Source organism: Lichenostomus cassidix, chromosome 1 (genome assembly GCF_008360975.1).
Source record: "Lichenostomus cassidix isolate B80296 chromosome 1, HeHo_3.0, whole genome shotgun sequence".
In the NCBI taxonomy this organism is placed as follows: Eukaryota; Metazoa; Chordata; class Aves; order Passeriformes; family Meliphagidae; genus Lichenostomus; species Lichenostomus cassidix.
The window spans coordinates 8,421,031-8,436,143 of NC_139479.1; the positions used below are offsets into that span (position 1 = coordinate 8,421,031).

Here is a 15,113-nt window from a genome sequence, read left to right on the forward strand (position 1 = left end):
AAGATATCAGAATAGTTTGAATCCAGTTGTCATACATATAATCAGAAAATAAGACAAAATTTGGTATAGAAAAAGGTCTAATGAGTTCTCATGAGAACTACTATATTTAACAGAATTTCAGTCATTGTTGGGGATAGTCAGCCAAATATACTGTACTATCACTGATTTCGCTGGTAGCTGTTGACAAAAGTGTAGTAGCTTGTATTCTTTTAAAAATATTTACAGAAATCCATGTATGCTAAGCTCTTCTGCTAGATTTAAGAGATCTTTTAAAATACCTCTCTCTGTGGACTTCTAAAACCAGTAGAAAATATTGTTCACATTCTTCAAGATACTGTTTTTTAGGAAAATAACTTACATGTTAACACTCCTAAAACTCCATTGATTCTTTGAAATTTTTGCTGGGGAGACTCTCCTACTGTTTATTGGAAACCTCTTCAGATCCTGCTTGTGAATTCAGTGTTTCTGAAAAACTTTACAAAATTGCAATTTTTTTATATAAAATAAAGTTTATATAAAATAAAGTTATATATAGAAAGTATTTTATATGTATATATATATAAAGTATTTATATTAAAGTTTTCTTTTTTTAGGTAGAAGTGATACAGTGGAGCTTCCGATCAAATTCACTGCTCCGAGTGTTGGTGTTTATCGCTGTCAGATTCGTCTGAAGTCCTCCTCTGATGTTCGTGTCTATGAGATTCGCTGTGTGGTGAATGCAGACCAGGCTGATGCACAAATCCAGTTTGTAACTCCAGCTTACCAGACGGTGACTCAGGAAATTCCAATTGTAAGTTCACTCTACTACTGCAAATGAAATTAAGATTTTGGATTTTAAAAAACTGGATTTCAGATCAATGCTGTCAAAATTTACAGCTCAGAAATATGTGTAAATACTGACTTGAGTATTATTTCTCAAAGTCCAGGTTGTAGATAATATAAAGAATGTTGGGAAAAATAATTTACTTCAAATTACTTATTAGTTTGATGGGCTTAATTTTGATGATCCTCTGCTGACAATCATTAGTCTGTTATCTAATAATGTTATCCCAATGAAAGTGAAAAAACTAGTTATTTAATCTAGAGAATAAATACACTATTTTTGAGGAAAAAAAAAAGGGGAGATGCTGAGGAATAAAATAGAAGAACAAGATTACATACAGCTAAAAAGATGTGGTAAGCATAGACAGTACATCATGCATAGTTCTGTCATATCTACTTTGTACATGAAACCCTCAACACGTGAGAAGTAAGACCAGAGGGAGACGATGGACACAATATCATCTCCATCAGAAAAGTATGGGTCAAATTTTAGAGAACTTTAAAAAAAAAAAAATAATAATAAAACAAACAAACAAAAAAAAAGGACAAAAATTATACCAAAGGCTCTTAAGCTACAAGTGAAGAGATAAAGATTCTTTAAGAAATAAAATCAGTAAAACATTTGCTAAGATTTGAACTACAGTTTGGCCTAAATACTTTTGATTGTAGTACCACTAAAGAATACTAGTGAGCTGATTTGTAGAGAAATTATTCTGAGAGTTTGTAGTCAAAAGCATGGGGGCAGATTCAAACAAGAAGACTTAATACTTAGGGATAGACCATACTGGATGCTCTGTCAGCTTCTGAGAGTAGAGGAGGAACTAGTTCATCAGAAAGAAAAAAAAGAAGGAAAATGAAAGGAAACAATATTATAGTGCTATCTCTGCTTACACACAAGTTTTAAGATATTAGTAATTTATTTATTAAACATTGATTTTTTTAATATTGCATTAGCTTATAAGCATCTGATACATAACTCAGAAAGCTAAGGGGATTTTCTACCTTTTTTAAACAGACAGTTTCTAAACAGATTTGCTTTATTCTTCTGATGTTTTTATTTTTCATTTCAGAGTGTTTCAAAGTATATGCTTTTAAATGTCATGCAGGGAGTTATATTTTTATACTTTTAAGTCTAGCACGTGTTCTTAGAAAGGAATGAAGTACCCCAGTAGGAGCATGTAGTCTGTGAGAGAGAGAGGGAATGTGTATCTGTTAATGTCTCTCTTTCTATGAAATGCCTATACATTGTCACAAAATCTGCTCTAACTGTTATGCCCTAAAATTGCCAAGTCAAACATTGATGGACAAACAAATATAAAAATGTAAAGTTGTCATTTTACATCCTAAGGTTAATTTTGTAGCTCTACATAATTTTTTCATGAGCTGTCTTTCATGTTCAGTATGAGAAATGTGTTTTACTCTTTTTAGGAGTTAGATACTTTACATTTGTATATACACTTATTCTAGTTGGAGCTTCTCCATCTGTCAGAAATTTTCCCGTATTTTCTTATTGTTAGTTACCAATATTGTATTTGTAATTTAAGTTTTTCAGCTCTGAAATATTATATGGAGAAAGACATGCTCATGGTGGAACTGAGGATGGGGTTGTTCAATCTGATAAAATCAGTTTCTTGCACCAAATATTTAGTGTCCAAAGCACTTTTTACAGACAAAAGCAAACTTACAGTCATAAAGTGTGTTAGATGGAACACTTTATAAATGGAGCAAATTAAATTGTCAACAGGTTTGCTTAAAGCCATGCAGTGAATCAGTGACAGAGCCAGAACAAGAACCCATCTGAATCTGACATCTGTGATTAGTTTCTTTTGAAGTATCCATAACTTTTTCAAGCCTGAGATAAATGTAACTGTTCCATCTATTCCCTTTCAGACTCTCCAGGTCTAGGTCCAATGCATGGAGCCTTATTATGTACCTTGGGTTGAACCACCTACAATCCTGTGAGGAGATTCTGACTCCCTTAGAATTAATTGTGTTTAAATTTAATTGACATGACAGTCTTTGGATAAGATTTTTCATTAAGCAGAAATCCTGTAGAACTTAGATGATTAATTAATTAAAACTGTTTGCTAATGAACAAGTACAAATGAGTAGAATTTTACAAACATTTTTTTTAGTTTTCTAGTGTTTGTGGTTGACTCTAATATCTTTCTTTAGAAGATACTTTTAGACAAATTCATGCTGTGTCAGAAGGACTTGTAACAAAGAATTTCAAAGTGACCATGTTTGTCAACTACATTGATCCAGATGAAAAGTTTTTGTGTTAAACATTAAGAAGAAATATTTGTGCTACATACTGATGTAATCATCTCTACCATGGATAAAGAAACATCTGATACCAATTGTACTAGAAATCACTGAAAATAAAAAAGTGAAGCACGCAAATTTTCACTCTCCTCCCCTAGAATCTAGACCAATCTAGATGATGTTTTTCCTCAATCCCAAATTTTAAAATGTTAGATTAGCAGAGAGTGATGACCTGCCAATTTTAAAGCTGCCCAAGCTGGTTTTCTAAAGGATAAAGTTGTTCCTGATATTGTAGAGAAAAAAGCGTTATAATAAAAAAAGACTTTGTTGTCCTTTTTTTTCCTTTCATTTTATCCTTGGCATGAGGACATCAGTCAATTACTTTTTCCTTTTGTGTTTTCTACCAGAGATGATGTAATTGTTATTACAGAATTGGAGATGTGGTGATTGAAGTTTTTTTGTAAAACTGAGGCACTACACAAACCTCAACATTCTGAGCAGGCATATTTTCTCAACTGCTGGGAAATCTACCTCTTAAAAATTTACACTGAAGCATCAATCACACATATTAATCAATCCTCAGATATATGATACTGCAGGTGTGGGTAGCTCTTAGGACTACAGACTCTTTGTTTCTGAGACTTTCATAGAAAGAAACAAAGACTGAAATATCATCTCTATTCTCTCAAATCCATTGTTTATCTCTGATGTTTCCATACAATTTTCCATGGATGAAAACCATTATGGGTCAAATGATTACTTCCTCTTTTCATAGATCAAATTATTATTCTCTATTTGACAAGGCATGTATTAGTTCATGAATGAAAGTTTATTTTATCTTTCAGATGAGTGTTAACCTTTCCTTTTTTTTTTTTGACTGGATGTTTGGTCATCTGGTTCTTTCAGATAGTAGGAGGCTGAATAGTGTTATTTTAGTTTTACTGTTTTTATGCAGCCTCTAAGCATGTATTACAAAATATCTCACATTCTACCATAAAGCAGTCTTGTGATACATCTAGACTCAAGATAAACATTTTTCTTAAGCAGGGTCAGGCTCATACTGCTCAGGACAGGCATTGTTTAAAGTAGTTTGGTCTCTTGAAAGAGCAGATTCTGAGAACACAGGGCTGTCAATTCTCCTTTGGAGATAGAGTTCTCAATTCATAAGCAAGACTGATCCTCTAACATTGTCAGTGGCCAAATGAGGCAGTATCTGCCAGGACACCACATCAGCACTTCAAAGGGATACACTAACATTTTCTACAGATGGAATAGACCAGAATTTTGGCAAGCATTAAACAGCACCATAAAGATACTTGTAAATGTTTATAATGATACTTATAAATTCCTTCCTAACCATTACGTGGATCATACTTATGTTCTCCTAATGACTATTCCTGCTGACAGTATTGCTACTGATAGTGTGGGTTCTGTACCTCAGGCTGCCAGGAATAACAGATTTATTATTAGCTTATTTCATTTTTAAAACACACTACTTTTATTCTCCCCACAGGTGCCCTGAGACAGTACTTGGAGCAAATGAGTTCTGCTCTGACGTGGTGATAGCTGCAAGTGAAAGCCGAAATCCACATTACAACATTTAAATGATAATTTACATATTTGATTTTATTTCAGACTAACATGTCCAGTCAGGACTGGAGGTTTGAAGCCCATTTGGAAGGACAGTGTTTTTATGGCCCTTCTGCAATAGATGTGCCTGTAGGTGGAACAGTTCCCTACCCCCTCACGTTCAAGCCAGTTGCTGAGTGCGTGATAACGGTAAGAGAGGAATCAGTTTGAACATTTGAAAAGGATGCTTCTACCAATAAAATGATCACCAGTGTCCAAATCATGGAAGTGTTTAGACAGCTGCTAATATTAAAGCATCTGCTTGAGAGAAAGAAATGTTAAGATTTCCTACTAGCTGAAGTAAAAACCCAAATGAACTTCATAAACCTTAAGAATAGGCATGACAGATTTCCCCACCACCAATTCTCATCTCTTCTTTATTTCATTTGCTATTAAATCTTTCAATTCTATTCAATTATAGTAATTCCTTCAATCCTGCAGTTATTCTGTAAAAATTCTGAACTTTTATCACAAAAATATACATTTTTAGTCTGAATTTAAATACTTATATTAAATCATAACATCACAAATGAATTTATGTGAGTACTTTATTTAGTAAAATAATTTCCTTTGCAAGTAAAGCTACCATTTCACAGCTGCTTTTGCCACCAGAGTAATCATCATTCCAAATGCTAAAATGAAGAGCAGAGCAAAGGCTATGACACCTTTAGTAAGCAGTATTTGTGTTTTTGTCTGTGTCCCAGCTGAGAGACTTTCACTGCAAGTAGCTGTTGATATGTGTGAACTGCCAAAGAAAAGAAAAAAAAGTTATTTGAAACATAAGTAAAGCTTCTGAATGTGTTACCAACCAAATATAATGCAGCTTATGAATCCAGTATTATAAATTTTTTAAAAGCCAAAAGCCTTTGATGACAAATGATTATGGAGAACATTTTAACTGAATCACAAAATCATCCAGGTTGGAAGAGACCTCTAAAATTGTCTAGTTCAGCTGTCAACCCAACACCACCACAGTCACCCCTAAACCATATCCCAAGTGCCACATCCAGATGCCTCTTGAACACTTCTAGAGATGGTGACTTCACCACCTTCCTGGGCAACTTATTCCAATGCCTAACCACTCTTTCAGTAAAAACTTCTTTCTAATATCTAATCTGAACCTCAGTATTTCCTCAGCTGCTCCTCATAAGGCAGGTGGAGGACAGGTGGAAACACTCAATGACAAAGGTAAATATTATATGAGAGACAAGGAGGCATGAGAACATATGCTCTTGGAGATGTTTGTTTTTCCAGAAGAAGCCAAGAAGTATAACACCTAGAAATATGAAAATATTATATTGTTGAATTTCATAATTTAGAAAAATTTAAAATAAAATATTTTCTTTCTCTGGTGTACTTCTCTGTTTAGCAATGGAGTTTACTTAAGAACTAGGGAAATCAATAGGAACCCTTTCTTGTAAGCACACTTTGTCACCTAGATTTAAGATTAATAAACTAAAGGAGTTGCTTTGGCAGCCAAAGAGGACTTGTATGGTGCTGAAATGTTTTTTTTTCTCCTTTCTTTGTCATAGGGAAAGCTTATTCTGAGAAATGTTACAGCTGGAACTCAGAACATGTTTGGCCTTAAGGGAATAGGGAAGAAACCTCTGCCTCAGGATTATATTGTGGTGGAGTGTGAAGTGGGAAAGGTTGCTCATAAAATCTTATGGGTGCACAATTATACCAAGAAGGTGCTAACATACAAGGTAATTTTTTACAATAATCTGACAATTATTTTTCTGTCCACAGACTTATACTTTATGTACTACATATTAATATTAATTTAATTGCAGATACACTAATAAAGTTCATGTATCCATGAGAAAATTTCCTGTAGTTTATAGTATATGGATATGTTTACAGTCAAGGAATCTGTAAGGTAATGGATGATTTTACAGTATGCTTGATGAAAAAAAATTTCTTCATGTTTTAGTCTGGTTTCTGAGGGGACAACACTTCTACAATTGTTCTCTGTTCATTTGCTAATCTTTGCTCCTCCAGTGATTTGACATCAGAGGCCAACTTCCATCAGTTGTGAAATCTGGGAAGGGGCTTGGGAGTTACTGGGTTCCTAAAATCTTCATAAAACTTTGAGTATTACAGGAAAAGCACTGAAATTACTGACCTGCTAAGGGAAGGATTGCTCACTAAATATGCATTTCTAATGGCCCAGTGGCCTTACTAGTCAGTGCTTGCATTTCTTGGAAGAAATCATCCCAGGTACTGTCTGTTGTCCAGCTGTTGTTTCAGCAATGGTGGAGGAAGTTGGGAATACTTTGTGTGTTTGCTGATAGAAGAGAAAATTCAGAGGAATTACTAGAGTTGTTGAAAGGCATTGTGCCACTGAGGAGGTTAATACAAATTCTTAAGAAATACAGTTTTATTAATTTCCTGTTCAATAATATATTTTTATTATTAAATATAATCTTTATTTTTCATATTTTCCATTAGCTATCTTTCATAACTATATTTACACAAACACATTTTCCCATTTAAAAACACTGTTGTATTACTGTAATAGCATAATTTTCTACTGTTTGTTTTGTCTGTATGTTTAATTTGAAAGTGATGTAAGTATTTCAGTAGCATTCATTGCCTTCTGTACCTATATCTTTGATCCCATGTCTTGTGCCAGCAGAGGCAGAACATACATTAGGCCAACGAAGATGAAATTCTGCTTTTCTTCTCAGCTGCAGAGAAGTTATTAAGCAGGAATATCTTCAACCTTGCTCAAGAAAATTAATATTTTTGATTCTATCATGGCATTTAAATGTGGAGTAGGTAGCATCCAGATTTTATGGCCATGTACTTACTGTTTGCCAGGAGGGCTCAATCTGTTGAAGCAGTGCAGGGCAGAGTGAGCTAAAAATTGTCAGCATATGTAAATATATATATATTTATACATATATATAGTTTTTCTTTTGGGGAAGGATTGAAAATGGGACAAGGTACATTCCATAACGTAAAATCTGACTACTTGGCTAGTGTGGACTTGCAAACTGAGTGATCTTTTGTTCTCTGCCTTGGTGCCAGTAGGGCCAAACGCTGTTTTATTCAAATTGAAAGGAAATGGTAATGAGTGGTTTGAGCTGGTGATATGAAGACACATCATGTATATACCAGCAGCAGTGTTCTATTAAGTAATGGTAATTCATGCCAGTGTGAAAGTTCTTTCTTGGATGTCTTCTTGCTAATCTCCAGTTTTCCAGGTTTTCACTTTTACAGGTCAATCCACTTTGTATATCACAGAAAGGTCCAGGTTCATATTCCTATTTTTTTACTCATTATCATCCCCCAAAACAAAGTAAGAAATATATTTTTTCGGGATCACCAGTGCTGACATTTTTCTTTTCAACAGTCTCAGTTGTTTAGATGTGAATGCATTTGCATTTCTAATATATTTGTACTTTTATCTCTGGAAGAAATGAATGTTTTTGGTAATGGAACTATTTTTTCTGTTTTCCCATTTTGTGTGAACTGAATTTTTTTTTTCTGCCAGTGTAAGTGAAAGGCACAGAAACAACAAAATTCAAAATGAATACATTAAAATTATTCATTGTATGTCTTTTCCAGAAACGTTGCATTAAATGAATTTATGACAGTTGTAACTATTGCAGGGTGAGCTGGGTCTGACTGAACTTTGACCTCCTGGAGGGAGTTCTCTTGGCCCTGAAATCTGGTTTTGGTTGGTTTTGTGATGTGGGGTTTTTTTGTGCTCTTTTTATCTCTGTGAAATACTGCTTGACAGTCCAACTGTGTGTGCTCTTTTTGCTCTGGGACCTTTGGGAAAGAAAAAGTAAGGTCAGCTGTTTTATGCTTGTATGCATATAATAAATTAATCAGTGTGAATAATGCATTTTCTCTGTGCTAGGTTCTTACCCAGAAGCAGTTGCAGAGCAGCTGTTGGAGCAAGGTGGGCTGGAATTGCTGGAAAAGGCATGGTTACAAAGCCTAGTGGTGTCTGGAAATTGTCCCCTCAGCAAAGCAAGCAATATTAATCACTTCCAGCACTCTCCAGCAGATGTCATGTAGTGTCTTGTGCTACTGTAGTGAGCAAAGATCATTTGCTTGCTTTTATTTCCGAAAAGATCTGCCTGAACATGATCAGAAGTACCTGTAGTTAGGAGAATACAGAAAACCTCCTTTTAGAGGGAACTGTGACCCACAGCCTTGTATGAAACGCAAAATAAACTTTACTCAGATGTGTGCAGCACAGAGGGCAACAGGAAAAAGAAATTATTCTAATTGTGTTGCTGTTGTTCATTACATGCTGCCTGATTACTGCAATATCTGGGTAGTCTGTGGTGAAGCAGAGCACTGGTTTTGTCGTGGTGTTTCCCTAGGGGACAGTTGCTGGCAGCCCAACAACTCCTCCTCCTGTTTAATCCAACATCTTTGACAGTTTTCTGTATTGTGTGCTGTAGCTAAGTTGGTGATTAGGTAGAGGAAATCTTGTCAGTCTTGGTAGACAGAGCAAAGATAATGCAAAAAGTAATAGTTTTGGATAAGTTTTTGATGGGATCTTTCGTGGTTTTGTTGGCTAATGAATATCTTCATTATTGAATTGGTTGGTTGGTGTGCCCTAGACACCCTGCATTGCTGGAATATATCCACTATATGAAGTAATTTCTCATAGCTTAATGGAGACATATATATTTTTAAAAAACAAAACCAAAAGAATTTAATTTGCTGAAGTAATAAAGCTCAACCTGTACAAAGAATAGTATGAGATGTGTCAGTTGCTGACAAACATAACAGTTTTCAGGCATGTCCATAAACAATTTGCTGCACAATGAATACTTAGCAATAAGTAATTTAGCTGAACTAATACTTGGGTAATTTTGCCTTTGAGGTGTAAATTTAGCTTCACTATGCCATTTTAATGACTGAATATATTAAACTATAAACTTAATAAAATCCCTCATTTCATTAAAAATAGAAATTACATTGTATATATGCTTCTCTGTTTCTCAGTATTTGCTGTATTTTTCTAATAGCCTAAGCCAAAATGAAGGTACTACTGCAAAAGTGACTATTTAAAAAGAAATTTAAGTCTGGAAGGAGGAAGAGGGGAATAATCTTTTCATTACTGAGTGAAGACAGCCCTCTTCTAGCTGAATAATGCTTTTTTCCTTTTCAATCATATATAGAGGGTTTATGTCTGGGGAAGCAATAATTTTTGTATTTGTGGTTTGATTGTCTGTGCAACCATTAGTGTGGCTCTAGAGCTGGGAGGGAAGAAGTGCCTTTGCAATTCAGTGGAGGTCACATGCATGACTCCATCAGTCTACCTTTAAAACTTCTAAGCAAAACACTTTCAGTGCCCACAAAGCTTTTTATGATTAAAAAGACAATTTCCATAAATTCCCTTGAAAATGTGAACAGTTTTATGAATTCTTTTCTACTGATTGATGTGTAAACCTTAGGGAGCTGCTGCCACTGTGCTCTTCATGGCTGGTTCTAGGGGATCTTACAACAAATAGTCTTTGTTGTGATTAACTTACTCCTGGATAAGAAAAAAAATCACAACAGAATTCATAAAGAATTTGTGTATGTATAAAAGAGAGCACATCTTTCTCTAATGCTGAATTAATTAAGGTGACTGCAGTGTAAATGGATTTTATTGTCTGTAAAATTTCATTCAATTCATCCTAAAAGTGGAAATGTAAAGCATTTCTATGAAAATCCAATCTCTCAGTCTCATGACAATATTTTTATGCAATTTTCTTGTTTATTTATATAAATCTTTGTCTTCTGGATATAAATAATTTCCTGATGTGTTGATGGTTCCTTCTAATACCTCTGATAGAAACTTTAGCTATAAAGGTGCCTAATACTTTCAAGGCATGGTTTTGCAATAAAAATGTAAAACTTTGCAATTGTTTTTCTCATTGCTGTTCAAAATAGATGTCATTAAAGTAAACTCTCCAGAGGGATCTCAAGGCCCAGTTAAATTACCTTTCAGGCATTAGATTTTACAAACGGTTAGTATTTTTTAAAACTATTGTAGAATGAATACACAATGGAAAAAAAATGAAATCCCCTGTTCTTCAATGTGTTTACGTCTCTTTTCTCTATTCATTTTGGATTTTTACAATGTCAATGAAACAATGACATGAAGGTTGGTATTTGTAACAAATGCCTCAAAGTAATAAAATTATGTCCCCTAAATGTTTAATGAGGGGTTTCCCTGTGCAGCCTAACACTTGTTTGGTAATGTATCTGAGATTTTATGAGAATAAATTCTGTGCAAGTGCAGTAACCTGTTTGCTCAAGGCCACCAAGGTCATATTCTTTAACCCCAAGTGAATCTGTGTATTCCATAACCCTTCTATTTTTATCTGTGCTTCCCATTTCAATCCTTTTGGCTTCCACATTATGTACCAGAACTTGTGTGACAGGCTTCACTAAGGAAAGGGCATTCTTCACAGCAATAATAAATGCTATGAAAGCCTACAGAATTTAAGAATAACTGTAGTTGTTGGCAGGTGTTTTTTTGATGACTGTTTGTGAAATTTTTAGATCAAGTAAGGCTATAGTAAGGTCTGTGGTCAGATTTGTTTCTTGAAATGGGTTAGAGGTCTTGACAGGTAGCCTGGCTTGGGAACAAGTCTGGATTATGTAGCATTCTTCATTAGGTAGAACTCCAGGTTGCAGCTGAACAGGCAGGAATTATTTGGGGAATATACTCAGAGCAATGCAGAGATGTTTCACTTCAATGTGGTAGCATGCTGGTGGCAAAATAAGTATGATTGCAAGAATTAAATGCATTCCCTGTAACTCAGGAATTTGCAAAGTCTGCACTGAAAGGTGGATGAGGGAAAGTAATGGGGACTTTTTTGGAAAAACTGCCTTTTTTCAGAGCTTTGGAAAGAATGTAGTTGTTGGATTGATCAGTGACTCTTACAGACCCAGCTCTGGCCTAGTGTCAAAGAGCACTAACTTTTTGCTAAATAGAGCCTCTTGATATTGTTAAACAGACCTGAGAAACAATTTTCAAATGGGAACATCGAACATATCATTGTCTAACTTTGTTACACAATGGAATTTAAGTATATTTTGTTATGTTCTTACATCCATTTACCACTCTGCCTTGAGGTTTTTGAAGTTATGCCTATATGGTTATTCAACTCTGGAAAAAGTTATATTCTCAACTATAATTTTGGAGTTCAGTTTCCCATTTCTATTCATGTTAAATAGCCATATTACAGTTCTGCAGAATGAGTTTTCAAACCTGTGACTGATAAATTAGTTTAAAATTGCAGCATTTTATGATGTGCTCCATTTACACTTTCTGGCTTTGTGTAAATAATGACTTGAGGTATGAGACAATGAAGAAAACTATAATTTAAAAATAAATTCTCGGGGATGGCTTGATTTGAGCAAGTGTTGTACCAGGTCACAATGATAACTTTAATAAAAATTTACAATTTGACTCCATTGTGTTATTCTGCAATAGTTTCCTGAGTGATAGTGAAATGGTGTAACATATTTTAAGAAACTGCAGTTATTTATGCCTGATAAATTTTGTGTGTGGCTCACTGTGTATGTGCAGATCTGTATGTTTCTCTTTGTATAAATACTGTGTGCAAGTAGATATCTCTGCAGCCCCATCCTTAGGGTGGTTTCTGATTAATCTGCCTGTAATTGTTCATCATTCCCTCATAGCACATTAGGACAAAAGCTGACAAACTACTTATCCCATTAACTGGAAAAAGTAATTCCATATCTTGACTTCTTTTGAATAGTTTGTAAATCAATATTTTTTTTGTTATTGTTGATAAAAGCACCCCAATTTATGTTCTGTTTTTTTACTTCAAAATATATTTGCCTAACAATAACGATCCATAGAAGAACTTTTTAGGCATATGCAGGTGCCTTTGGGAACACAGTTTTGTAGATGATTATTATAGGGTATAAGGTTATTCAATGCTACATCTGCAACTAAAATGGTGTCCTATTCTTATATACAATCCTCATACAAATGCATTCTAATAAGAAATAGCTCTCTGATATTCAGGAGAAATTTAACTTTAAGATTACTGTGTATAAATTCTTTTGTTGCTTCTCTCCAAGCTTTCCTCTAAACTTATGAAATCTTTGCAACAAGGTGTTGTTATAAAAATCTGCCATTTCTGGACTTTTCCCTTTATGTACTAACAAATTCTCCAACTTTTTCACTTTCTGAGTATTTCTGGACCTATCATTATTTTGTAATAGACCTACAGTTAAGCAGACAGATGTTACCCAACATGATGCCATATTAGAATCCCAAATGTCTGTGAACAAATGACAATGACTCTTGGTATGATTCTGATATGAGGATAAATTGCCTGTGTGCATGGGCAAGCGTGGGCATGCACTTTTAATATCCATTTGTCATCTGAGCTTGATCATTTAATTAGTCTCAGTAACAGAGCTGATAAATCTCGCGGCCATTAGAGCAAGACAAAGTTCTATTTAAGGAGCACAGGGAAGCTAACTGGTGAGTTTTTGTTACAACCACAGACCTTGTCCAGATGTTGGAAGTAGGAGACAGTATCGTTGTGACCACTGTTTGGAGATTGGCTAGGATGTAAATAACTTAAATAGTAGAGACAAATAGGGTTGGAAGAGGAACAGGAGTCATTCCTTAACTAGATGGTGAGTGTTTGTGCTGGTTGGAATAGCGAGCAGCATGAGGAATATGAGTGAGCTTAATGCCTGCAGTAGGAAGGGTGACAGCAGACTGAGGTCAGCATCAGTTATGTACAAGTTTTAGTGAGCTTCTGATCCCAAAAGGTTCAATCTGATGCAGGGCAGTAAAGGGAGAATTCCTTCCTGCCTCTTGATACTGGATCTGGATCCAAACACTGTGGCTGTGGCCATTAGTGTACTGACATGATTGCATTGCTTATACTCAACCTTTTCCTATTTGGTTATAAAGTAGCTTCCTTAAGATTAACAACTTCATTTTAAAATAGTCCAGCTTCTAGTATAGCTTTTAGTAGTTTTAGAAGTTTTAGTATCGTAATTTTACTTTAGAATAGTAGTTCACTTCTCTGAAAAGATGGCCAAAATTTCTCTTGAATGACTGAAAATCAAACTTGCAGTCCGTATTTACTCATTAGCAATCCATAGGCATTTCATGTTTACAGTCAACCATGCCTGTAGTGTTCCTTTAACTTTGACATCCTTTGGTAGAAACTAGTCTGGTATGTCTAATCTTTGATAGAAACTGTATTACCCTGCTGTTCTGTTTTTTATCCAATTTAAATTAATCACATTTATCCTACTTTTGCTTCTGTCTCCATGTTACTTTTTTGTTAAATAAAAATCTCATTTTAACTAATCTTATTTCTATCCCTAGTAATTTGCTGTCATTTCTGTTATCCTAGCTGTATTTTTAGGTACTTATCCTTTACTTTCATATACATTCATTGTAAAATGAAATTGAATAGTCCATAAATGCAGGATTGTGACTAATATATTTTTTCTGTTTTAATAAATGGAACTTCCCCTTCTTCAGTGTGTGACAGCCCCACCTTTCCTGTATTTTGCTCTTAGCTGACAACTTAAAAGATTTTTAAAATTTTTTTTTTCTAAATGCCAATTTAACAAGGTTATTCATCCATCTCTTTTTTAGTATTTTTTTGTTTTTCTCTTGAAAAGTAGCCTCTTCCTATTCTTTCTGGCTGCTGGACTTCTAATATCCAGTCTAAAATGCAGATTTACTGGGGAAGAGGAGATTGTTGCTTTACAGGTTTTTGTTCTGTTACTTGGAATAGAAGTTCTGGGCTTAGAAGAGCTAACACCTGAGAAAGGGATTGTTTTAACATAAATACAACATTGAGGGAATGCGTTGTAGGCAATGATTGTCTGTATCAGAAAAAAAGATTATATAAGAATTGGTGGTGTTTTTTCTACTGAAAATAATAAAATGTATTTACTTAAAAAAAATGGAAAGTGAAAGTGGTCTGTGCATCTAATGTTAGTGTTGCAAAAGAAATCTTCGTAGAATGCAGGTATCCACTTGAATGCCTGACAGGCTAGCTGTAGTCATTAATGAAATGAATAAATGAGGTAGAAAAAAAATTCAAGCTTTTCTGATTTGACTTGTGATTCCACTCAAAATTCACCAGGACAGCACAGAGTCAATCCTGGTTTTTCATGTCATAAGAAATGGCAGCATGCTGCAGTGCCACATGATATCCCAAAGACATTTTTTAAAAGGACTCGGTGCCTCTGTGGAAAATTGTCACCAGTAGACAAGAGCAGAAGTTGCAGTGTGAGTTTGAAGTGCTGTCACTGGGCAGGAATGTGCCTCAGCCAGTGGCAGAGGTGACAGGAGAGGCTGTGAGCAGAGCCATTCCCCAGCCCACCAGTGGCAGAGGTGACAGGAGAGGCTATGAGCAGAG

At 34.9% G+C, this 15,113-nt stretch overlaps 1 protein-coding gene across 1 annotated transcript in view; it reads left to right on the top strand.

The window, feature by feature from the left end:
• CFAP47 (cilia and flagella associated protein 47) overlaps positions 1-15,113 on the top strand; it is a 255,123-nt gene that overhangs the window by 113,400 nt on the left and 126,610 nt on the right. Inside the window, exons 46-48 of the mRNA XM_085049413.1 lie at positions 594-790; positions 4,723-4,866; positions 6,249-6,422. Of these exons, the coding sequence (XP_084905539.1) occupies positions 594-790; positions 4,723-4,866; positions 6,249-6,422 (515 nt within the window). The remainder of the gene's footprint in view (positions 1-593; positions 791-4,722; positions 4,867-6,248; positions 6,423-15,113) is intronic.